At 48.6% G+C, this 26179-nt stretch overlaps 1 protein-coding gene and 1 non-coding gene across 2 annotated transcripts; one reads left to right on the top strand and one right to left on the bottom strand.

Annotated features, from left to right (window-relative positions):
• Nucleotides 1-2341: 2341 nt before the first annotated feature.
• LOC135270890 (U6 spliceosomal RNA) lies at nt 2342-2448 on the bottom strand. The gene has a single exon (XR_010339045.1). It is a non-coding gene; the product is annotated as a U6 spliceosomal RNA (small nuclear RNA).
• A 13401-nt stretch (nt 2449-15849) lies between these two features.
• Nucleotides 15850-18277, top strand: PRSS45 (serine protease 45). The gene is given in 5 exon segments (XM_064366784.1): nt 15850-15962; nt 16470-16765; nt 17551-17645; nt 17647-17715; nt 18044-18277. Coding segments are annotated over 5 exon segments (807 nt in total).
• The last annotated feature ends 7902 nt before the right edge of the window (nt 18278-26179 follow it).

Below are 26179 nucleotides of genomic sequence, written 5' to 3' on the forward strand. Positions count from 1 at the left end.
AGGGTCTCACCATGTTGCCTAGGCTGGTCTCAAACTCCTGGGCTCAAGCAATCCTCCTGCCTTAGCCTCCCAAAGTGTTGGGATTACAGGCATGAGCCATAGTGCCCAGCCAATATTCTTTTATAGTGAAAAATATCTATCATAGATAATTTAAAAATATCTCTTTAAGTTGCTTTCCCTTTTTCATTCTGTATTTTGCTTTTTTTCTTTATCTTAGTCTTAACTAGAATGTTGTCTATTTTATTAGGCTTTTCAAAGAACAAAATTCTGATTATGCTAATCCTCTCCATAATTTTTTCTCTATTTTATTGATTTCCTTTTTTTTTTTTTTTTTTTTAGAGAGAGGGTGTCACTCTGTCACCCAGGCTGAAGTGCAGCGGCCTGATCATGGCTCACTGTACCCTTGAACTCCTGGGCACAAAGGATTCTCCTGCCTCATCCTCTCAAGTAGCTGGGACTATAGGTGCACACACCACACCTGCTAGTTTTTTTTATTTTTAGTAGACACAGGGTCTCACTATGTTGCCAGGCTAGTCTTGAACTCCTGGGCTCAAGTGATTCTCCCACCTAAGCCTCCCGAAGTGTTGGGATTATAGGCCTGAGATGCTGTGCTGGCTACTTTATTGATTTCTGTCTCCTTTTTCCATTGTTTTCTCCCTTGGCACAAATTCTTTCTTTGAGTTTACTCCATTGATCCTTTTCACTTTCTGAGTTGAATGTTTAGCTCATTTGGTATCAGTCTTTCTTTTCTGATCTTGTCAAAGCTGTAAATTACTTTCAGGGACTGGATGCTTTGATATGTAGTGCTTTCACTGGCAGTCACCTCTAAATGTTCATCATTTCCTGCATGATTTTCTTTTTATAGGAGAACCACTTAGAAAGGTTTTGTTTTTGTTTCAGAAAGAGGGGATTTTTTTGATATGTTAAAAATTGATTTTAATATTATTGACTTGTGACTCAAGAACAGAGTCCATATACCAATGATTCCCTGGAGTTTATTGTTCTCTGTGGCATTGTTTCTGAATGTTCCCTTTGTGGTCATTGAGCAAGTGTTCTCTGTTGGGAGTGGTAAAATTTATATAGCTAAGGTGGAGATTATTAATTGTGATAGTTAAATCTTCTATATCTTTGCTTAATTTTGTCTGTGTAATCCAGCAGTTTCTTAAGGGGAACATATCAAAAACTCCAGTCTCCCGTTAATTGGTCACCTGTTTCTTTGTGTATTACAGGCTTTTCACTGCATCTTCTTGATCATTTCTTATTTTTACTTTATATAATAAGATTCCTCTTTGTCCCTTGATCATGATCTTGCCTTAAATACTATGATCTAAAAAGAAAATTGCTATACCACTTACTTTGTGTTTCAGATTTGCTTGATATTCTATCCCCTCCTTTCTATTCCCCCTTTCCAATCCCCTCTTTCCAATTTATCTGTATCTTGTTGTTTTAAATTTGTCTTTTCACAGAGTATATTTCTGGATATCTTTTTTTCTCTAATTATAAATTCTTTCACCAGGCGCGGTGGCTCACGCCTGTAATCCTAGCACTTTGGGAGGCCAAGGTGGGTGGATCACCTGAGGTCAGGAGTTCAAGACCAGCCTGGCCAACATGGTGAAACCCCATCTTTATTTAAAAAAAAAAAAAAAAGGAAAAAAAAGATAAATTATTTAGTTTGTTTTTTTCAATCCATTTGCTATTGTATTAGGACTGATTATAGCCAACTTGTTTTTTTTCTATTATCAAACTTTTTTGTTTTGTTTTAAAGAGATGGCATTTCAACATATTGTCCAGGTTGGACAATCCTTCCGCCGCAGCCTTCAAAATAACTGGGACCCCTGCAGGCCAGCAGGCTCTTTCTGTTTCCACTGGGTAGACTGCATTTTCTGCTGCTTTGAAGAGTATGCAGTGATTAGATTTCACTCATCTTGGGCCAGGCGCAGTGGCTCACACCTAAACTCCTAGCACTTTGGGAGGCCAAGGCGGGAGGATCACGTGAGGTCAGGAGTTTGAGACCAGCCTGGCCAACATGGTGAAACTTCATCTCTGTAAGGCTGGCTGTGTCGCGGAGAGTTCGGACACACCCTCTCCCCTCGCGGGGAGTTCAGACACACCTCCTCCCCTCGCGGGGAGTTCAGACACACCTCCTCCCCTCCCGGGGACCTCAGATACGCCCCCCTCCCTCGCAGGGACCACAGACACGCCCCCTACCCTCACCGGGAGCTCGGACACACCTCCTCCCCCACCTCCGGGAGCCTGGGAAAAAAGCCCCATCAGGACCTACCTGATACCATTTTGTCCCATCCAGGCCCCACTCCCTGCCTACTATTTTTTTTTTTTTTTTTTAAATATGGAACGCTTCACGAATTTGCGTGTCATCCTTGCGCAGGGGCCATGCTAATCTTCTCTGTATCGTTCCAATTTTAGTATATGTGCTGCCGAAGCGAGCACCCCTGCCTACTATTTTGTCCTATCTGGGCCCCACTCCACTCCATCCGGGTCCCACTCCCCTCCATTTTGTTTCATCCGGGTCCCACTCCCCTCCATTTTGTTTCATCCGGGCCCCACTCCCCTCCATTTTGTCCCACTCACCTTGGGCACAGCCAATCGGACGCCTCCACTCCCTATAAAACCCCGTGCCTGAGAGGAGTCCGCGCGATTTCTCCGGTCCCTCCTGTCTGGCTGCAGAAACTCCTCCGGGAGCCTGACTAAAACCCCTTGCATTGAATTATTTTCGTGCTGGCCTCAGTTTCTTCGTTTCATCCTTGGTGAGAACAGACCTTACAATCTCTACTAAAAATACAAAAATTAGCCAGGCGTAGTGGTGCATGCCTGTGATCCCAGCTACTCGGGAGGCTGAGGCAGGAGAATTGCCTGAACCCAGGAGGTGGAGGTTGCAGTGAGCAGAGATCACGCCACTGTACTCCATCCAGCCTGTGTGACAAAAGCAAGACTCCATCTCAAAAAAAAAAAAAAGATTACACTCAACCAGATAATCCAGGAAAATCTCTTATCTTAAGGTCCACAGGACGAATTACACATTAAAAGCAGCCTCCTTCACAGCACTACCCGGATTAGTTTTTGCTGAGTGACCAGGGCTCGCGAGAGCCACCTGAGATCTCCGCCGGCACACCGGGTTCCAGCCAACACCAGGACCAGGGCGGGAGCCGCCGCGAGGGGGCGCCACGAGGCGTGCTGCCTTTGCTCATGGCGTCCCAAGGCGGCCTCCGCAGGGGCCGTGGAGGCACCCGCCTGAGCCTCCACCTCCTGGTCTGGTTTCAGCTCCTTCAGCCCCTGCTCAGTGAGGCCAGGAGTGGGCACTGGGCTGCGCCCACGCTGGGTGTGGGGTGGCAGTGGGGTTGCTGTGGGAACAGGCAGATGAGGAGGAACCGCCGGGCCAGCTCCTGTTGTCGTGGGTCCCCATCTTCACCAGGTGAGCCATACTGACTCGAGGAGGCTTCCAGAGTGACCCCGGCAAGCCCAGAGGCCCGGACGCCTCCCATGCACCTGAAATTTCCGAAGATTCCAGAAACCTCTGTAGCTCCAGGGTTTCCAGCGCCCGCAGGGCCTCCAGGATCCCGGGTGACTTCAGCATCTGCAGTGGGAGACACCTCGGAATCCAACGGGATCTCTGACCTTGGAAGGTGGCTTCCTCAGGATATTGTTTATGGTGAGAGACCTGTCCTGGCCTGCTGGGGAGGGCGGGGCGGTGGTGTCAAACGGGACGCAGCCTGGCTCGGCGTGGGGGCGCGTGGTGAGGGTCAGACCCTGACCTAGAGGATTTGAGGGAGACGGATAACCCACCTCCGCCCTGGGCCGCGGGGTGGGGGTGGTGGGGAGGCAGTGGCTTCACTTCCAGTCCCCTCTCTTTACTGAGCCAACCAGCCTGCGGCCATCGGATTTCAAGGATAGTTGGAGGATTACTGGCCTCAGACAAGAAGTGGCCCTGGCAGGTGAGCCTGCAGACCAGCGACGGACAAGGACACTCTACGGAGGCTCCCTGATCGGCAGGCGCTGGGTGCTCACTGCCGCCCACTGCATCCATGGGTGAGTGTTTGGGGCTCAGAGTTTGGGCCCTGATAAGGCTGTGGGACCTGGAGCCAGTCTGTTCCCCCTCCCTGAGCTTCTGTAAAAGGAGGTGACAGCCCATAGTTTTTATCCAGTCTGGTTGAGACCTGAGGATTTGCATTTCTAACAAGTTTGTGGGTGCTGCCACTGCAGCCGCTGAGGTCTGGGGGACCACAGGCTGAAGTGGTCAGGGGTCCTTGGGGTATGTGGTTTGAGGGAGGGAGATGGCTGCTGGCTGTCATAGGAAGATGGGACCAGGCTGGGAAGCACCTGGAAGGCGTGGAAGGAGAGAGCACAGATACCCCGGGATCTCTGTGAAGTCCGTCTTTTCTCTCAGCACCGATTTGGGATACAAGGTGAAGCTGGAAGACTCTCGCTTGCTTGCTGATTCCAAAGCGGCACCGGTGATCCCGATTCAAGACATCATTTTTCCCAGCAATTTTGATGCTACCACTTTGATAAACGACATTGCCATTGTTCTGCTCGCCTACTCTGTGAATTATTCCTCACACATCCAGCCTGTGTGCCTCCCCAAAAAGCTTTTCAAAGTGGAAGCTGGGACAGAGTGCTGGGTGACCGGATGGGGGCGAACAGCAGAGAATGGTGAGATTGTCAAGTAGGATGCTGAGGCGGGACTGCCTGGTGGGCTGGGGTTGGCCTGCAAGCTACTGGGAGAGGCTGGGAGGCCACTTTCTAGCAGGTGAGTAAGGGAGGAGGGTGAAGATGCTGCCAGGAAGTAATTTAACAACTGTGTTATGAATTTCTGTTGTTATTTCGGGAGCTGGGGGCTTGGAGGCCAGGTGTTGTGGGTTCTCTTCAGGTGAATTTCAGCTCAGGGTGATGAGCTGTCTGCCAATAGAAGCCGCCCGTCACTAGAAGTACCTGCCTTGATGGGTTGAACTTCTTCACCCTAGCAGTGTAGGCCAAGCCACAGCAACCCTACCAGTGAGGCTGTGGGGGCTCCTATCCTTAGGGAGAGGCACTTCCTGCCAAGAGTCTGTGATCCTGCTCTAGAAAGTAAAGATGCTTTACAGATGCACAGGACAGCTTGGCATTTCTGCTGATACTCAGAGTGACAGATATTTGGTTGGCATTTTTCAGGCTGGCAAGGCCTTACCTCCTCCTCCCCTGATTTGTTTTTCCTTTTACTGTCTTGGTTTTGCTTCTTGTCCTTTTCCGTGTCCATGTCAACATTAGGCTCAAGGTTCCTTCTATGTCAAGTGGGGACAATATCCACTGTCCTGACTTCCTTTAACTCGGCAGTTGTGTTGACACTGATCAGGACTCAGAGTGGGCACTGGGGGCTCCTGTCCTATCCCTTTGTGAAGATCTGCTCTCTTGTAAATTGTCTCTTTGCAACTTCAGGATCAGGGACACCTGTTCTTCAGGAGACTGAGCTAAGCATTATTCGTCATGAGAAATGTAGAGAGGTGCTCAAGAAGATGGGACACAAGAGTGAAACGGTCAAGGAGGGGACCGTCTGTGGCTACAGCGACCAAGGGAAGGATGCCTGTAAGGTCAGTTCATGGGCCTCTTGCTGCCTCAGTATTGCAGTTGTCTCCTCAAAGCTTCCTCATCCGCAGCCAGTAGGGCCTGGGTTATCTCCTAGCCCCTCGGTTTACCCTCATTCATGGTAATGGGACGTGAGGACAAGCCACCAAGGCTCTCCTGGGCAGCCTACCTGATCCTTCAGGAGAGAGCAGCTAACACATCCTGGAGTGCGAGGAGGGGTGAATCAGGCAGGTCCCACCAACAATGCATGCTCCACGTTTTGGGCTCCTTCTGTGTGATAGGCAGTATTATTACTCAGGTAAGCACTAGACTCATTATTGGCTCAGAGTAGGCCCGATTTCATCATGTGTATTAAGGTTTTTGAAACACGCCTTTTCAGTAGGTGCATGATTTTGCTTTATTGAAAATCGTCAATTCTCAGCTCTCATATTGACAGATACCTAAGGCTAGGAGGGTCTTAGGGGTTCCCGGGGAAGCCCCTTGAGTGCCTAGCTCTGCAGTGCATTGCAGTGCAATCAGCCTGCTCTGACGTGGAGCCTATTTGTTTCCTACAGTGATTGTCTTTCTTTTTCCAGGGAGATTCTGGGGGCCCCTGGTCTATGAATTAAATGGCATGTGGGTCCAGGTGGGGATTGTGAGCTGGGGCATTGGCTGCGGTCGCAAAGGATATCCTGGAGTTTACACTGAAGTTAGTTTCTACAAGCAATGGATTGTTGATCACCTGAAATAAGCTTCCTGTCTGGATTCAGCAAACTTTCTCACTCTATTCCTGTGTCTGGTGATGCCCCTGGGTGTTCTGGTGACCCCGTGATCAGACCCCATTCCACTCTCCTGCTGTTTCTGAGTCTCACATTTAGATGTCTCCTCTGACCAACCTCCCACTCCTTCTCAGTACCTTTTTCACAAATCCTAGTTGGAGTCCACGGGCCCTCTGGAGATCCACACAATAGAGCATGGTGGGGAGACTGGAGCCTGGAAAGTGTCCTTGCCTGGTGCTCTGGTTCCTTGCCTCCGCCGTGCCTGCACCAGGGCTGTGCTCTGCCTGGTGGGAAGGAGGGATGAACCAATTCCAGCTAGAGGACCAGCCGCCCTGCCAGGGGGCCACAGTGACTCTTCAATACCTGAGGGACCATCTATCAAGGAAGAGACATCATCAACCGTAAAGCAAGCGTTAGACGTGGTTCTGGTTTTAGGGCTCTCACCTGAGACTTTGTGAAACCAGCCAGCTGGGCAATTGCTCAGAGAGAGTGAAGCGGGCGTTACCAGGTCCCTGCAGAGGTGTGAGGCCTGGGACTTCCACTCTGGCTCAGTTGTCTGGGGCTGGGAGAAGTTCCCCTGTAGCCCAGTGTGGGTCCATCTGTGAGTGGACAGCCTCTGCCACACCAGCTCTCTTGGGGCAACCCATTCTTGGCACCCCCTTCCTCAGTGCCCTAGTGGCCGCTTTCAGGGACACTGCAAGTTGTGTTGAGGCAGTTATGGAGTGTGGAGTTTTCAGAAATCAACTGAATCACTGTTTGGAGAGTCTCCTGTTACTGAAGCTCTGCTCATCTGGGGAGTTTGGTGGCATATAACATACTCTGTAGAGCACTGGTTTCCCATTTAACTAAGGAAGCTATTTATGGTAGAAGGAAGGAAGCTATTAAAACGTAGAAGGACAGGTGAGGCAGGCCCTGCTTCCTCAGACGTGAGCTCTAGGGATGGTTTTAGCCAGTGGGTCTTGTTCCCTGTATACCTGTTATAGCCATCAGCATCACTGCAGGGAGCTCTGTAGTTGAGTTTAACAACCTTTACAGCTAGGGATAGGGGATCAAGAGACACTGGAACTGGGCCCAAGAGTGAAGTTGGGGTGTGAGAAATATTGCTCATCCTCTACTGCTTCTCCTTGCTGCTCCCTCCCACTTGGTTACCAAAGACATGCGTTCCCACCGGGAGAAGGGCAAGAGAGAGTCACTGTACTGTACATAGGTTCTCTCCCCTCATTACAAAGTCTGGTGTCCTGGAGTCTGTCTAGCTGCTGATCAACTCCCTCCCAACCTCTTGCTCTTTGCCCTTCTAGGGTTGAATGTTTAACCCCCAGGTATGGGTGGGCTTCAGTCTGAACCAGTCCCTTCTATTGTCTGAGGAAGGCTGAGGCTGAGAGACTGAGAGCTTAAATCAAACCCAGTCACTTAATGAATATAGTACTACTTGCTTTAAGAAACCACTGATTTATTTGTAAATAAAACATTTAACTTTTTTTCCTAGAACATCCCATTCTGGTGTTCTTGATTAGCAGGTAGCTTTTTCCATCTTGTGGCTTGCTCTTAGCCCTGTAGTTCATGCTTTACCTGCATCAGAATCCCCTAAGGCTTGTGAAAATACAGATTACTGGCCTGCACAGTGACTCATGCCTATAATCCCGGCTACCTGGAAGACTGAGGCAGAAGGATTCCTTGAGGCCAGGAGCTTGAGCTGTTAAAAAAAAACAGCTGGGCATTGTGGCCTGTGCCTGTAATCCCAGCTACTCTGCAGGCTGAGGCAGGAGGATGTCTTGAGCCCAGGAGTTTGAGGCTGTAGTGATAGATGATCATTCCACTGCACCCCAGCCTGGGGGACAGGAGGAGACCTCATCTCTTAAACAAAACTTACAGATTACTGGTTCCTAGTTCCACCCCTGGAGTTTTCTTTATTTTTATTTTCATTCATTCATTCATTGAGATGGAGTCTCACTCTGTCGCCCAGGCTGGGGTGCAGTGGTATGGTCATCTATCACTGCAGCCTCAAACTCCTGGGCTCAAGACATCCTCCTGCCTCAGCCTGCAGAGTAGCTGGGATTACAGGCGTGCGCCACCATGCCCAGCTAATTTTTGTATTTTCATTAGAGACAGGGTTTCACCATGTTGGCCAGGATAGTCTTGATCTCTTGACATCGTGATCTGCCCACCTTGGCCTCCCAAAGTGCTAGGATTACAAGTGTGAGCCACCGTGCCCGGACATCCCTGGAGTTTTCAATTCCATAGGTCTGAGATGGGGCCTACATTCTCTGTCTTTCAGGTAGAAAGACCTAAAAGAATGTACATTTCTAACAAGAATGTACATTTATCTGAAAGACCTAAAGACCTTTAATTTCTAAGTTCCTAGCTTGTCTGAAGACCTTACTTTGAGAAGCAATGCTCTGGATTAACCTTCTGTTGACTGCCTTGGCATGGAAGTGGCACACATCACTCTATTCATGTGGACCCACTTAGATGCCAGGCTGGGTAGGGAATGTGGCTCCAAGTCCAGCTGATCACCTCCCAATCTTCTGCCATGCCTAGCAGATCCAAAGACAGCATGCTTCAAAAAAAAAAAAAAAAAAAAAAAAATCCCTATGGAAGTGCAAGGCCTGGCATAAGCCACCATTCCCTTTAGCTGCCACGATCTTACTGGTTGTCTGTGGAAGAGGACACATGCCTTTCCTTTCTCTGGTCTCCTCCAAGAGTCCTTGTTTTATAGTAGTCGTAGGTCCAGCTCAAGTATCACTTTCTCAAAGACATCTTCTCTGATTCCTTAGCCTTACCGTTCTTTTCCTTTTTTGTGCTTTCTCCAGCTTTCCAGATTCTCAAACTAAGGGTAATTGTGAAACTCCCCAATGCACCGGGCCCAGGGACCAAGGGTGTAGTCAGAGGCTGGGCAACAAGGTGCCATCAGTAGCCCAGGGATTCAGTGCACCTTCACCGGGACACCAACTTAAAACCCTTGGAGTTGCTTTCATGGGGCCCGCCACCCTGGGAGCAATCCCAGACCCAGGGCTCCCAGGTCGTCCTCAAGAACAGGCAGGAGATGGAGGTGCGGGAAATGGGCCAGTTTTGCAGGGGAGTGGGCAGGAATTCCCGGAGCCGTCACGTGCTAGAGTGTGGTCACGTGTGCTGATGCCAGGCACGTGCTGGGCTCTCGGACGGTCTTCGCAGTCGGCAGGTGGCACCTCCCCAGCCTCATGGCCGTCTCTTGATCGAACCTCGGTGCGGGGCCGAGAGCCTCCAGGCCCTCAGTCCTGAGCTAGTCCTGAGCCGCCGCGTCCTGCTGCTGCTGCTGCTTCTCCTGCTGCCGCTGAGCTCGGGTGAGGTGGGCGCTCCTCCCAGCTCTACCTTCCCTCTCCCCGCCCCTATCGCTGCTCTGCCTCCTGCTCGGCTCCGTGCCTGGCCTTGGAGGCCGGGGACTGGCCCGGGGGTGTGGCTGCCTACTCTTTGGTCGAGGACTTTTGCAGCCAACCCACACCTCGGTCAGCTCTTCTCTACTGCTCGCTCCCAGGACCTCGCCAGGGCGATTCCAGGATCTTTTTTTTTTGAGATGGAGTTTCGCTCTTGTTACCCAGGCTGGAGTGCAATGGCACGATCTCGGCTCACCGCAACCTCCGCCTCCTGGGTTCAGGCAATTCTCCTGCCTCAGCCTCCTGAGTAGCTGGGATTACAGGCATGCGCCACCATGCCCAGCTAATTTTTTGTATTTTCAGTAGAGACGGGGTTTCACCATGTTGACCAGGATGGTCTTGATCTCTTGACCTCGTGATCCACCCGCCTCTGCCTCCCAAAGTGCTGGGATTACAGGCGTGAGCCACCGCACCCGGCCCGATTCCAGGATCTTAAAATTCTGCCCGCTCTGGCCTCCTGCGTCAGGCCACGCCTGTCCTACAGCCCTCTGGACCGGCGGTGTGGGGAACCCCTGCCTTCTCTCCTCCGCTGGCAGCCGCTTCCTTCGCTGCCAGTCTGGACAGCGTGGCTAATGTCCCCACCACCCAAGCAGCCCTCTCCAGAGCATCCTCAGGCCTCTCACAGGCTCCCCCTCCACCCTCGGCTCTGATCTTCCATGGAGCTGAGTCCTCCTGGAGACCCCACTTGGACATGCTCTTTGGCACGGGAAAATTCTTGGTCCCCATCCACTTACAGGAATATTCTAATGTTCACCTTCTTCCCAGATCCTCTGTTCCAACCCAGCTTTCCTTCCTTAGCAGCCCATCATTCCCTCAGAAAACACGATGCTTTCTTCCTGAACCGAATCCCCAACCCGTAGGGGCCCCTTCAAACTGGACTGCTCAACACCACCCTCACCTGCTTCTTTAGGAGTCAGAGAGGCCTGCTTCCGGTGCAATGCGGGCTCCCTGTGCGACGCTGCGTCCATCATCCTCTCTCATAGGTATCCTCTCGTTTCTGCCTTGCTGATTTTCCTCCCCTATCTCTTGCCCCTTCAAGGCCAGACTCCCCAGATGTCTTCACTCCATGCTTCCTGCCAGTGCCTCCTTGCTCCCCACTTAACCCTTAGCTCCTCCCAGGGATGTCTCCACCCTGGTGGTCCCTGGCCTTGTTACCACTCCCTCCTCTTTCATTTTCTGTGGGTCCTGAGTCTTCTGTACCTCAAGGGTCACTCCCTCTCTCCTCTGTGACTGCCCCAGGCCACCCTGCTCTGCTTATCCCTGACGCGTTGGTGTCCCCTAAGCTGCTCTCTGTGTTTCCTGCTCCTTGTCTGTTAACTGCTCCCTGGGTGAACTCACTTGAGCTGCCGTTTATGTGATGGTGCCTCATAAAACATGTCTGGATGTGCAGCTGCCTCCTGAATATCTCTACCTGAAAGACCTAGAAACAGCTCAACCCCTTGGTGTCAAAGCTGAAGCCTTCATCTTCCTACCAACTGACTTCTCTCATTGTTTCCTAACTCAGTGGATGGCAGCTACTGTTCTCCAAAACCAGAAACTGGGGTGTGATCCTAAGTCCCACACACAGCTCGCCGTATCTGTTCTCACAGTCGCTTCCTCATTCAGACCTCCTCATTTCTTGCGTTGGTTCTGCAGAGCCTCTGGTGGGATCCCCGTGCCCTCCGTCTTGTCATCTTCCTGTCTAATATCAGTGCTGCCTTCACAATACACGCCTGGCTCAGTCTTACCTCTGTTGATCTCCCTTTACCCAGAAGGTCTCACCCCGGCTTCCTGGCTCAGCTTTTGAGGCCTTCGTGACTGATGCCCGACTCTCCTCCCCTGGCTCATCTCTTGCCCTCACAGGCCTTGCGCCTCATCCTCTGGAGTCTCTGGCATACACCACAATGTTTCTTCTGCCAGGAATGCGATGATCACTTTTCATTTCTGTTTTACCCTCTCATCTTTAACACCTGGCACAGTAAGCCCTCCTCCCACTGAGGTGGTTCTTTTCTGTCCACCACTTCTGGGCTCCCCGATGCCTGCAGCTCTGTCCCTGCACTGATCGCATGCAGGCGGTTGTGTATTTACCTCTGTCTGCCCTGCTCGACACTGTATTCCTTGAGAGTAGGCTCTGTTTGACACACATCTATCTCCCCAGCCTCTGGCTCCAGGCTGGGAACAGAGTAGGAGATTAAGACCTATTTGGTGAACAAATGAGCAAACTAATTTAAAAATGTGGCTCTTTGCTGTCATCCTGTCATGAGCACTTGCTTCATATCTGTCCCTCTTTTCTCCTCCAGGTTATAAAGAGGACGCCACCAGTCCGGGTAGGTAGGGTGAGACCCTGCTGCAGGAAAAGCTGAAGCTCCTGGGAGGGTGTGTTCTGAAGGGATCACATAGACAGTGGTTCTGAGTCTGTAGGAAGCAGGCTTTGGGTCTAAGGGGTCTGTTTTCTAAAGAACAACCTGCAGCTACCAGAACATACAGACCTAACAGTCTAGAGGAAAGAGGATCCAGGCCTCCCATAGGAATGCTGAGCCTCTTTGAATTCAGCCCAGGCCTCATCTCAGACCCTTTTCCACACAGAATCTTTTGAGCTCTAAGCCGTTCAGTTGCAGAAGAGCTTCCTGGGCCCTGTGTCAGCAGAGCCCAGCTCTTCTGGGGTTTCCTGTCTTTTTCCTTACACCTTAGGCATGAAGCGTTGGATTGCTCCTGTTCTTCAGTTCATGGACCTCCATTCTCATAGGTCCTGCTAGAACTCTGCCCTGATTCATTAGAGATTAGATGACCGATTGATTAAGTTACTTATCCCTGCTTCTGTCCACTCCCCTTCTCTACCCGCTTATCCTTTCTTGGGAATCTTTCTGTTTGTGTGTGCTCTTGTAAAAATACATATTGCTCTTTTGTGTGCATGCATTTTTAATTTACATAAGTGGTATGTTCTCTGCATCTCTTTCTGTTCTCTTCTCTTTTAATTCAGCCTCAGTAAGACATTTTTAAAATATGGAAATAATTTTAAACTTACAAAACACTGCAAAAATACAAGTATTACAAGGAACCCACACACATATAATTTTTTTTGGAATCAGTGGAGGGTAACTTTGGTATGTATTTTCTGAGAATATTATCTTCCGTAACCACAGCACACTTAACAACTTCAAAGGTTTACATTAATACCGTACTTTTATCTACTATCTATATTCTAATTTGGTTAGTTCTCCAAACTCCTACTTCAACAGTGCATGAAGGTGTATAGGTTGCCACGGACCTCGCTGCCAACCCTTGGTGTGATCCTGCTTTTACGTTTTTTGCCAGTCTAATAGATTGAAAAATGACTTATTGATTTAATTTTCATTTTTCTCATTACTAATGAATTTGAGTAGGTCTCAATAGGTTGTTGGCTTCTTGAGTTTCCTCTTCTAATAAATTGCTTGTCTCTATCCTTTGCCTGTTACCTTTTTCTTTCTTGTTGATTTCCTGGAGTTTCTTGCATATTTCTAATAAAAGCCTTGTATTCATTTTAGATATTGCAAATATTTCCTCCCAATCTGTCCTCTGTCTGTTAACTGTGCTCCAGGCCAAAACTCCTCTATTTGGGCATAATCAGGTTAATCAGTTTATGATTTATGGTTTGCGTTTTGAGGTTTTAAGGAGTCCTTTCCTCCCCCATGTCATGTGATTTATTAATTTTACAGTTTTGTCTTTATATCTTCAAGAGCTATTGCCAAGGAATCCAGTTTTGGTTTTCTTATTTCTTATAGTGAGCCGGTTTTCCCAACACCATCTTCTCAACAGTCCTTCTTTTACCCACTGATTGTGGTGGCTTCTTTATTTACATCAAGTTTGTGCAACACATGGAACAATCTCAAGCTCTCTATTCTTTTCCAGTGTCACTTTCCACTGTCTGTCCTTGTGACAATACCATACTGTTTTTATTATTATGGCTTTCACATGTGTCTTAATATCTGCTAGGGCAAGTGGTCCTTCTTTGCTGTACTTTTTCAAAGACTGAACTATTCACAGACCTTTGTTTTTGTATTTCAGTTTCAGAATTAAGTTTATCAAGTTTCTTAAAAATTCTAACTTGAAAATGAATTTATAGATTAATTTTGGGAAAAATTACGTCTAAAATATTTAGCTGTTCTTTTTTTTTTTTTTTGAGATGGAGTCTTGCACTGACGCCCAGGCTGGAATGCAATCGTGCCATCTCAGCTTACCACAACTTCCACCTCCTGGGTTCAAACGACTCTCCTGCCTTAGCCTCCTAAGTAGCTGGGATTACAGGCACCTGCCACCACGCTAGGCTAATTTTTTGTATTTTTAGTAAAGACAGGGTTTCACTATGTTAGCCAGGCTGGTCTGGAACTCCTGACCTTATGATCTGCGCACCTCAGCCTCCCAAAGTGCTGGGATTACAGGTGTGAGCCAACGTGCCTAGCCTTAGCTGTTCTTTTAGAACAGGGACTGTCTTGCCATTTTTGCTGATCATTTTCTGTGTCTTTTATTAGAGTTTTAAATTTATTACAACAGGAGTCTTCTGTGGAGTTAGGTAAGTTAATTCCTATGAACTTTACCATTTTTTTGCTGTTGAAAATGTTTCTTACTTGAGTATATTTTCTAGTTGGTTGTGCCGGGATAGAAAGATGTTATTGACTTTAAAAGGAAATTGTTTTATTGAAGTATTGTATGCATTCCAAAAAAATGCACAAAATTATGAAGGTCCAGCTGAATCAACTGTCACACAGTGGGCACACCTATGTTATTACTACTCAGGTTAAAAGGTAGAATAAGTGCTTAGAGAGGCTGAGATGGGAGGATTGCCTGAGCCTCGGAGTTCGAGACCAGCCCTGGCAACATAGTAAGACTGTCTCTATAAAAAATTAGAAAAAAAATTAGGTGTGGTGGCAAGCGCCTATAGTCCCAGTGACTTGGGAGGCTGAGGTGAGAGGATTGCTTGAGCCCGAGGTCAAGGCTGCAGAGAGCTGTGACACTGCACTGCAGCCTGAATGACAGAGCAAGACCCTGTCTCAAAAAAAAAAAAAAAGTAGGCTAATACCAGCATGCAGCAGCCCTGTCTCGTTCTCTCAGTGATTTCCTCTGCCCTCCTCCCACAGAGCATCCTTATTCCTGACATCTGGTGGGATAGGTTCTTTTCTGCCTGTTCTTTAGTGTTGTGTGATGTTTGCTGTAGGTTTGGGATATATCCAACTTTTGTAAAGTTAAGGATTTTCCTCCTATTTCTAGTTTAAGTAAGAGGGGTTTTTTTTGTAAGTCATAAATATGTGTTACATTTTTCAAATGCCTTTTTTCTGTGGCCATGGAGAAAAGCACATGGTCTTTTTCTCTTCAGATTGTTAGAACCTTTTTGTGGAGAATCCACTGAGAGTTCCACCAATGTGGGACCACCCTTGCATTCCTGGGCCAATCCTTAATCATCATGGTGCATTGTTTTTTAAAAATACAGTGTTAGCTAATGTTTTATTTAGAATGCTTGGATCTGTGTTTCTTCATACATTCATACAAGCATAAAACTTGATTGATAGAACTGCGTGCACACTGAGTGCATGGCCTGTGAGTGAGGGGCCACTGGGGTCTCCCTGCTGGCACTTTGAATGTTCAATGTGAAAACTTCTGACACAGAAGTCAGGAGCTTTTCTTGACTCTGAGCAGTGCGGGGTACAGAGGCCTTCTGCATCTAAGAGGTATAGCAAGCATTATAGCTTTTCAGAAGCAGCCGAGGAACTTCCCCAAACACAAGAAAATGCATTTTTTGCCTTGGAGCTCCTTCTCTGCTTGCCTTTGTTTTGAGGTTGTGGGCTGAAGGCTCCCTGTGACTCTCAGAATCTCTCTCTCTCTCCATGTCTCTGCCTTGATGCTTTTTACCTCTGTCATTGTCACTTTCTGTCAAGCTCAGTGCCTTTGGGCAGGCCACTGCCCTTCTCTCACCCTCACTCTCCCCATCTCTGAAATGGGAAGAGACCCTGAGTTTACAGCTTTGTGCAAATTGGCCCTGTAGAATGTCTCAGTCTCAGTCATTCTCATCCTCCTCCATGTGGTCCCTGTGTCTCCCTGGCACACTTCTTCCTGAAGTTTGTGGTGAGCCCTGGTGGTCGCAAGATTTGGAAATGAGCCGCCATTGGCCCTGGGAGGTGAGCCTTTGGATGGAAAATCAGCACGTGTGTGGAGGGGCCCTCATTGACCCCAGCTGGGTGGTGACTGTGGCCCACTGCATCCAAGGGTGAGTGTGGCCCATGTGTCCAGGGCCTGGAGACCCCGAGCTACCATGGGCCCAGCCCAGCTTCCTCATTTCCCCAGTGAAACAGTGTGAGAGGGAGGGAGGGAGGGAGTGGAAAAGGCATCTGGGATAGGGGAGAGTTGTGCTTGGGGTCTCCTAGGGGGCCAGGGACTGAGCTGGGGCAGGAGCCCCAAGCAACAAAGACTGCACCCTAAACTGAGCCACAGGAAACCCCAGAACACGCTCCCTACCTCATCACGCACGAGAACATATGTGTACACCCAACACTTCCACACCTGCACGCACAACACACAGACCAGGCCACCTTGAATCCACTTGAATGATGAATGAGGAGGCAGTCAGCTTGCTGACCTTCAGGGCCCTTAGGCTAGATTAGGCAGATGGGGTGGAGGCAGGACTCCTGCTAAGGGGGAAGGGCCACAGAGAGGTAGGAGCATGTTCCTGCTTGGGAGCTGAAACCTACCAGCTGGGGTTTTCTGTCTCCCACAGCACCGAAGAGTACTCAGTGGTGCTCGGCACCTCCAAGCTGCAGCCCATGAACTTCACCAGGGCCCTCCAGGTCCCTGTGAGGGACATCATTATGCACCCCAAGAACCGGGGCCGGACCTTCATCGTGGGCGACGTTGCCCTTGTCCACCTTCAAACACCTGTCACCTTCAGTGAGTACGTGCAGCCCATCTGCCTCCCAGAGCCCAACTTCAACCTGAAGGTTGGGACGCAGTGTTGGGTGACTGGCTGGAGCCAGGTTAAGCAACGCTTTTCAGATGAGCAGGATGGGATGGGGGGTGGGTGCCGTACCACCAAGAGCACACTCCTTTCCTTCTGGAGCGCTTCCTGCTGGACCTGGTTCTCTGAATGTGTTAGGACCACTCCTCATGTGGTGACCATGGTCACTGTTTATGTGGACACCTCATTCAGGCCTGGTAGTGCCTGGGCTGGGCATGATCATCTGTGTCTTACAGAAGCTCAGAGCTGGGCATCTAGAAATTCACTCACTCACTCATTCATTCACTTGACACACTTCAGGTGCCAGCACCCAGCCCTTGGCACTAGAAATGCCTGCCCTGCCTGGAGGAAGTCATGATTGGATGTGGGTGTGGGCACGGGCTGAGGAGAATGAGGCAAAGGTCTTGTCAGGCGGTCTTGAGATATGGCCAGGAGGGTCCAGAATGAGCTCTGGGCAGAGGGACTGCCTGGAGGCCCTGGAGGAGGAGCCAGTGTTAATGAAGGTGGAGGGAGTACCCAGCCAGCAAAGCTCAGAGTCTGCAGGGAAGCAATGCCGGGCTGGGCCCCAGCTTGGAAGCAGCTGCACTGAGACTTGAATTACAGCTGGCTTGGTTCAGAAGTAGAAGCTTCCCAAGCTGGCTTGGACTCAGACCCTTCTAGGGCAGGGGAGCTTCTCAGACAAGGCCTGCACTGCAGGGGGAGGGGCCGCTGAAGGAGGGGAGGGCTTGGAGGTGTGACAGGGGGTGGCTGGGCTGAGTCTCCAGGGTGGAGGGGACCAGACCCTGGACAGAGGTCAGGGTTGGGTAGAGTGAGAGGTCAGTGCTCACCCTGCTTGGCTCCACAGCCAACTCCACGCTGACCCCAGAGCTGCAGGAGGCTGAGGTGTTTATCATGGACAGCAAGAGATGTGACCGGCATTACCACAAGAAGTCCCTCTTCCCCCCCAATCATCCCCCTTGTCCTAGGGGACATGATCTGTGCCACCAATTATGGAGAAAACTTATGCTCTGTGAGTTTCTGGGAGGTTCTGGTATCTCCACTTCCGTGGGGAGCCACTCCCGGGTGGGGGCAGTTCCCTGGGGCGGGGTTGGCCCAGCCTCCCTCCGTTACGTCACCCAGCTGTGCTCTGCTCTTGTCTGCTTTCCCCTGTGATGCTGACTTTGGCCCCGATTCTGAGGTATGGGTCCCAGCTGAGGAGCCAAAAGAGGACCCCAAGTAGTGAGGTCCTGGAGGAGTGAAAGCACTCCTAGCAGAGCTCAGAGGGTGGGCATGGGTCCTCAGGGCCCTGCAGGCCCAGATGGACCTGCAGCCTCCATCACTCCTCTCTTTTTGTCTAGGGGGATTCTGGGGGGCCATTGGCTTGTGAAGTAGAGGGTGGATGGATTCTGGCTGGGGTGTTGTCCTGGGAAAAGGCCTGCGCAAAGGCACAGAATCCAGGCGTGTACACCCGCGTCACCAAATACACCAAATGGATCAAGAAGCAAATGAGCAATGGAGCCTTCTCAGGTCCCTGCGCCTCTGCCTGCCTCCGGTTCCTTTGCTGGCTGCTGCAGCCCGGGATGGGCTCCTGACCTCCCTACCCCTTCCTCCTCCTGCCTCGCCTCTGCTGAATGGGGCCAGATGGAGGTTTGGTCAAGGTCATGTGTCCATCTGCAACAAGAGTCAGGGTGGGGAAGAGTAACCCCTGGGAGAATGGGTCTGGCTTTGGCATGCCAGTGAGGAGAACTGTGGTGGATGACTAGGCTTTGGGTGAGCAGGAGCAGAGAAGTGTGGCCTAGAAAGATTCTGGAATCTCGGAACAGGAGAGCAGGGATTAAACATATGTAAACTTGAGCTGACTCTTTTCTCTTTTCTTGGGTAGTCCTGGGGGTTGGCCATGGGTGGGAGGGCAGAGCTTCCTGGAATTAAGTCTGCCAGGAGCTTCCCTGGAGTGGGGAGTGACGGTTTTTGCTGTATCATTGGTGCTGGGGCTTAGGGAAAGGGCCTGGGCTGTGGCCTCAGTTTCCTTGTCTGTAAAGTGGGCATGCTGTTAAGGGAACAGCTGAAACATGCAGGATTTTAGGCTACAGGAGGAGTGACTCATGATGGTACTCCAAAAGCAGCATTCTTTTTTTTTTTTTAAAGGGATTATAAAAGTGATACATATTTATTGTATAAAATTAGAAAACACAGCCAAGCCGAAAGAAAGAAAACTTCCCCTGGAGTCCCACCACATGGAGATATCCACTTCTCATCCTGGTATACGTTCTTCTACGTTTCTTTTCTTAAAAAAGATAAAAAAGATTTTTTAAAGAAAAAAATGTTGGATAAAATATACTAAAACAAAGAGCGGATATCTCCATGTGATTATTTTGTTGTTCTTTTTGTAACCTCTTGAGTAGTATGCTTAGTTCATTATTTTAGACTTCGTTGTGTTCCAATATTTTCAATTAATTCCATAAATTTTCCTGAGTCCCACTTTGGCTATATTTCGCAGGATTGGTGTGTACTGGCCTCATCGTCATTCATTTCTGTATTGTTTATAATTTCACTGTATTTATTATTTAACCCAAGAGTTACATAGAAGCGTGTTATTTAATTTCCCAATGGGTAGTTTTGGGGAGGAGTGAGGGCTTCTTTTTCTCTGCATCACTGCAGTCATGTGCCACATAATGACCTTTCAGTCAATTACAGATTGCATATACAAGAGTGGTCCATAAGATTGTAAAGGAGCATATATGGAAACCTGATATGTGGCACTTGATAGTGGCACTGCAGACAAGTAAGGGAAATGACTGATGTTCAGTAATGGAGCGGGGACATTTGGTTTTCCTGATGAAAAAACACATATACATAAAAATTATTTACCACCTAGGTGTGTGTAAGTACACTCTTATGTTCTCATAGTGATGAGATTGCCTAACAATGCATTTCTCATACTGTTTCCCTGTCATTAAGCGATGCATGACTGTATATGAATTTAATTATTTCTACATTTTTAAATTTTTTTGAGGTTTTATATGTGGCTTAGTATTTGGTCAGTTTTAGTGAATGTTACATGTGTGTGACATGAAGGTGTGTGTTTTCACGAATGTTCATTGCAGCACTATTCATCGTAGCTGAGACATGGAATAGTCCTAAAAGCCCATCAGTGACACTGGATAAAGAAAATGTGTTACATATACACCATGGAATACTATGCAGCCATAAAAAAGAATGAGATTATGTCTTTTTTGGGAAAATGGATGGAGCTGGAGGCCATTATCCTTAGCAAACTAATGCAGGAACAGAAAACCAAATACCACATGTTCTCAGTTAAAAGTGGGAGCTAGATGATGAGAACACATGGACACATAGAGGGGAACAACAGTGCCATTGTTCCTGGAGCCTCCTTGGTTTTAGTGATCCAAGGGAGGAGGGAGAGGAGCAGAAAAAATAACTATTGGATACTAGGCATAGTACCTGCGTGATGAAATAATCTGTACAACAAACCCCCATGACACGAGTTTACCTATATAACAAACCTGCACATGTACTCCTGAACCTAAAATAAAAGTTAAAAAAAAAAAGAGAAGCTGTGTTTTAGAACAAAGTTTGAGCCATAACTGATTGGATTAGGCTTGTTGATTTTTATTCAAATCATCTCAATACCAGACATATTTTACGGCTACATAATCTGTTGATTTTTAAGAAGTTTACCGCAAAAATTAAGAATTTGTATTTCTTCTTGCACAATTCTTGCTTTCTATGTTTCAAAGCTGTGTTGTTAGGAATACGGGGTTCATGTCTGCTGTATTATCTTAGTGCGTTACACCCTATCAATATAAAACATGCCTTTTGTCCTACATAACATTGCTTGTTTTTTCAAAGATCCAGATCAGAGTTCATTCTTAATTTTGGCTGTTCTTCTAAGTGATTAAGGTACAATTTTATATTTTGTACTTCTTTTACTTCAGATTTTCTTCTGGTTTATTTTCTACCTTTTATAGTTTTTTGATTTGAGTATTTAGGTCATTTATTTTCATTCTCTCTTATTCAATAATAAACACCTTTAAGGTTATGAATTTGCCTTGGGCACACCCAATAAGGTTTTTAATAACGCATTGTTCTAATTATTAGTATTCTTTTATTAGTGGTTGTATAGATATTCCATCTCTCAAAGACAGAGTGAGTTGGAGAAGACTCTCCCAGTATAAGTGAGATTTTCCAGTTTCTCGTATATTGCTGATTGATTTTGTTTCATATGTTTGAAGTTATTTTATTGGTGGACAGACCTTTATGATGTTACTTTTGTAATTTGTGTCTTTTTTCAACACAAAAATAGCTTTCTTTTTCTGCTTAAATCATTTGTCTTGAATCATTTTAGGGATATTAACATTACCATCGCTATTTTTCCTTGCATATACTTAATATATTTTTGCCCATCTTTTTTTTTTTTTTTTTTTTTTGAGACAGAGTCTTGCTCTGTCATCCAGGCTGGAGTGCAGTGGCACGATCTCCTGCCTCAGCCTCTCGAGTAGCTGAGACTACAGGCATTCGCCACCACACCTGGCTATTTTTTGTATTTTTAGTAGAGATGGGGTTTCACCATATTGGCCAGGCTGGTCTCAAACTCCTGACCTTGTGATCCACCCGCCTTGGCCTCTTAAAGTGCTGGGATTACAGGCATGAGCCACCATGCCCTGCCATTTTTGCCCTTTTAAAAATTTAATTATTTTTTAATTTTTAAAATTATTATTTTTTGAGACAGGGTCTCACTATGTTGCCCAGTCAGGAGTGCAGTGGCATGATCTCAGTTCACCACAGTCTCAGCCTCCTGGGTAGCTGGGACCATAGATGCATGCACTCCTGGCTAATTTTTTTTTATTTTTTGTAGAGACGAGGTCTCAGTATGTTGCCTAGGCTGGTCTTGAACTCCTGGGCTCAAGCCATTCGCCCGTCTCAGCCTCCCAAAGTTCTGGGATTGCAGGTGTGAGCCACCAAGCCCAGCCATATCTTTTTACTTTCACCTTATTTATGCCAATTTGTTATTGGTGCATGTCTAATTAGTAGTATGTGAATGGGTTTTGGTGTGTGTCTAACTGTAGTATGTGAATGGGTTTTGGTGTGTGTCTAATTGTAGTATGTGAATTGTGGTATGTGAATGGGTTTTTTTTCTATCCAACACAAGGATCCTTTTCTTTTAAAAGTAGAATTATATGCATTCACATTGGTTGTGATAACAGATATGCCTGATCTTTATTCAGTTATCCTATTTTGTTTTATTGATTGATTGGTTGTTTCCCCCAAATAATTATTTTCCACAAAGGGAGAAGAGTAGATAGCGTTTCTCTTCTCTGAAGTTTGTCTTTTCTGTCTCTCTCTTTCCCTCTGTCTTTCCTCCTAGAGTGAATCTGATTGAACAGATAATAATTTCCTTGATTTTCTACCATGTATCTCTAAAATTAGTTTGTTTTGCCTGTTTTTGAATTTCGTACAGTCTGTGTACCCTTTTGTATCTGACTTCTTTCACTCGGGATAGGGTGATGAGCGTCACCATCTCGCTAGGGGTAGCAGCAACTTGTCCATTCTCCCCGCTGCTGAGGAGTCTGCATAGCTGCTGCACCTTGAATGGCGGTTGGGTAGTTTCCAGCTGGGGCTTTTCCCAACCGCACAGCTAGTGAACAGTCTCCTGCACCTGTCCTGCTGCATCCGTGCAGTTTCTAGGGCATGAAGCCAGGAGTGGAACTGTGGGTTGTGGGGCAGGCACACATTCTGCTCTGCTAAATGATTCCAAGCATTGTTTCCAGTGGTCGTGTCAGTTTAGCTCCCCAGCAGTGCTTGGCAGCACTGGCAGCAGGGTGAAGCAGGAGCTTCCTGCAGGGACAGTGTGAGGAGCCTGGGATCCTTGGGAGGGGAGACCTCACAAGAGTGGTGGCGAGGTGTCCCCAGATGTCATTCATTCTGCTGATTCATGAAGACTCAAGTCTGCAAGCTGCTTCCTCTTATGAAGCCACCTTCCCAGGCTAAACATACCTAGATTTCCTCAACCCAGGAGCTCTTCCCTTGAAAATACAGACCCTGGGCCAGGCGCAGTGGCTCATGCCTATAATCCCAGCACTTTGGGAGGCCTGTGGGGGAAAATTGCTTGAGGCCTGGTGCTTGAGACCAGCCTGGGCAACACAGCGAGACCTTGTCTCTAAAAAAATAAATAAATAAATTAGCCAGGCATGGTGGTGTACACCTGTGGTCCCAGCTACTCAGGAGGCTGAGGTAGGAGAATTGCTTGAGCCTAGGAAATGGAGGCTGCAGTGAGCTATGATCGCACCATCACACTCCAGCATGGTGACAGAGTAAGACCCTGTCTCTAAAAAAAAAAAGAAAAGAAAAAGAAAAAAAGAAGAAAAGTAAAGAAAATACAGACCATGAGGGAAAAAAGAAACCTCCAGTTCCACCTTAATCACATCACACACTACAGGAACTAGTTATCCCCCCTTTCAGTGCCTCAGTTCCCACACTTCCAGTGGGCATCAGAGGGGCTTCATGAAGGGACCTGGGCTGGGCACTAGGGTGCTTCATGGTCCAGGCACTGTCATGAGCCGGACACGTTGTACTGATAGAGGCTCAGAACTACACAGTGGGGCACCAACAAGGCCAAGGCTGGGCATCGGGTACACTGCAGAGAGCTGGGCCCAGGAGGCAGTGTCATGGGCCAGGCACCAGGAATACCGCTCCAGGGAGGTTCCCAACAGCACCATCACCTTGTGGCCCTAGCAGGGCCTTGCCGTGACCACACTGCCTCCTTCTCAGGGTCCTGCAAATGCCACAGCCAGATAGACCCCCAACCTGGGGCAGATGCCTACTCCCCACAATCCTGAACACATAAACCGTGTGTTCTAGAATCTTGGCAGAGGTGCCCCACCCCCTCTGCCTCCACAACTGATTAGAAGGAGCAGTGAGGACTAGATACCTGCTTGCAATGGCCTGTGGGCTGGGGGATCTTCAAGGCCTTCTTACATCTCCACTTCCTTCTGCCAGATTAGATAATCAGCCGTATATTGAAGGTAGGGCTTCAGGGTCATGGGGCGGAGGCTGGAGGGGTCTGTTTGCCAGGGTGCCTGTGTCGGGCTGTCCTCATGCCTGAAGGGCCTCCGTGTGTCCATGTCCTGATGGGCGGTACATCCTCAGCAGACTGGGGGCCCAAATGGTGCCGGGGCAGTTCCAATTTCCAGGGTGGCCATGTACACAGGAGAGAAGAGCCTTATTAAGAGTGGGGGAACACAGCAGGTGCAATGGCTCATGGCTGTAATCCCAGCACTGTGGGAGGCCAAGGAGAGCAGATCACTTGAGGCCAGCAGTTTGAGACTAGCCTGGCCAACATGGCAAAACCCTGTCTCTACTAAAAATGCAAAAATTATCTGGGCATGGTGGTGCACATCTGTAATCTCAGCTACTTAGGAGGCTGAGGCATGAGAATAGCTTGAACCTGGGAAGTGGAGGTTGCAGTGAGCTGAGATTATACCACTGCACTTCCCTGGGTGACAAAGTGAGACTTTATCTCAAAAAAAAAAAAAAAAAAAAAGAAACAGACTAACATCCATGGAACAAATGAGCTTGTTTGGGAGGCACGGTCATAGGAAACCCGTCTTGCGATGATGAGGAAGTGAGGTTGAGTGCCCACTCTGTATCAGTGTGGCTGAGACTGAGTGAGGTCATGACACCCTTGTGGCGAGCTTCACCAGCATCCCCATTTCACAGTGGGAAACTGAGGCTCACGGAGCTTCAGTGGTTTGCGAATGCTGGAGCCAGAATTCAGTACCTATGTTCAGTAGACTCTTTGGGGGTGATAGAGGATGACATGTAAATTTTGTGAAGCATTCCATATTTTAAAGAAAAGATTGATTTTTTTTTTTAGAGACAGGATCTTGCTCTGTCACCCAGGCTGGAATCCAGGGTGCGATCCTAGCTCACTGTAGCCTCAAACTCTTGGGCTCAAGTGATCCTCCCACCTCAGTCTCCTGAGTAGCCACTGCACCTGATTAATTTTGCTTTTGTAGAGACAAGCTCTTGCCATGTTGCTCAGGCTGGTCTTGAACTCCTGGCCTTAAGCCATCCTCCCTCCTGGGCCTTCCAAAGCTCTGTGATTACTGGTGTGACTTTCTTCCTTGCTTATCCTTTGTGCGTTACCAGTCCAGACTGGGCCAATTTAAAATCTCCATATCACATCTGGTTCAATGCAGCCTGCTATCCTCTCACCCCATTGCTGGGGCCAGTGAGAGTCAAGGAGGGAATGGACACTCATCGGTACTCACTTCCTCACAGGGTCACAAGAACCACACCTCCAGGGGCATGGTCTGTGTCAGGGTGGCCCCTGGAGCAATGCAATGTGACACTACTGTTCTTTAGGGATAGGCAGCCCCGCTCACTTGTGCCCCATCACCTGTCCCCTGGCTGACAACTCACCCCTGTGATTATTCTCTCTTCTGCCTCTCTCCTCGAGCCATCTGTTTGTGTAAACTATGGGCAGGGATGAGTCCTGGGTGATGGCTTATAACAAGCCCAGGAGGAGTTGGCTGGTCCTCATTGGGGTCTGTAGAATGTGGGGCACCTGCTGCCCCTGGCCTTTGGTTGCCAGTTTTTTTTTTTGAGACGGAGTCTGGCTTTGTCACTCAGGCTGGAGTGCAGTGGCACGATCTCAGCTCACTGCAACCTCCGCCTCCCAGGTTCAAGCAATTCTCCTGCCTCAGCCTCTTGAGTAGCTGGGATTACAGGCATGTGCCACCATGCCTGGCTATTTTTTTGCATTTTTAGTAGAGACAGGGTTTCACCATGTTGACCAGGCTGGTGTCGAACTTCTGACCTCGAGTGCTCCACCCACCTCAGTCTCCCAAAGTGCTGGGATTACAGGTGTGAGCCACCATGCCTGGCCATTTGCCAGTTTTGAGGCAGTAGGAAAAGCCCCTTCCAACTTGTGCATGTGTTAGTGGCTGATTATGACAGGGCTGGACTGGAAGGCAGCTCTCTCTGCCTCAAGTCTGCTGTGTCCAGGGGTGTGAGGGCTGCCCTTTGCTGCCTGAGAGCCTCTTTCCTCAGGGCCCTGGGTCCGGGGCTGCGGTCAGACCAACATATCCTGCAGGATGGTGAAGGGGAAGCTGGTAGAGGTAGGCGAGTGGCTGTGGCAGGTGAGCATCCTGTTACTGGGCACGTTCATCTGCAGCAGCTCCCTCATCTACCACCTATGGGTCCTCATGGCTGTGCACTGCTTTCAGAGGTCAGTCATCGGGGGCTGGGGACTTTGCTTTCTGGCCTTGGGGTCCCTGGTGAATCTAGGGATCTGGCAGCAGGGGGCCTGGCTGGGTGGCTAATTTTCTGTATTTTAGTAGAGATGGGGTTTTACCATGTTGGCCAGGATGGTCTCGATCTCCTGACCTTGAGATCCGCTTGCCTCAGCTCCCCAAAGTGCTGGGATTACAGGCATGAGCCAGCTCGCCTGGCCTGATTTACCGCTTCTGAAC

Source organism: Aotus nancymaae, unplaced genomic scaffold, assembly GCF_030222135.1.
Source record: "Aotus nancymaae isolate 86718 unplaced genomic scaffold, 86718_ANA_hifiasm-v0.15.2.pri h1tg000067l, whole genome shotgun sequence".
Classification (NCBI taxonomy): domain Eukaryota; kingdom Metazoa; phylum Chordata; class Mammalia; order Primates; family Aotidae; genus Aotus; species Aotus nancymaae.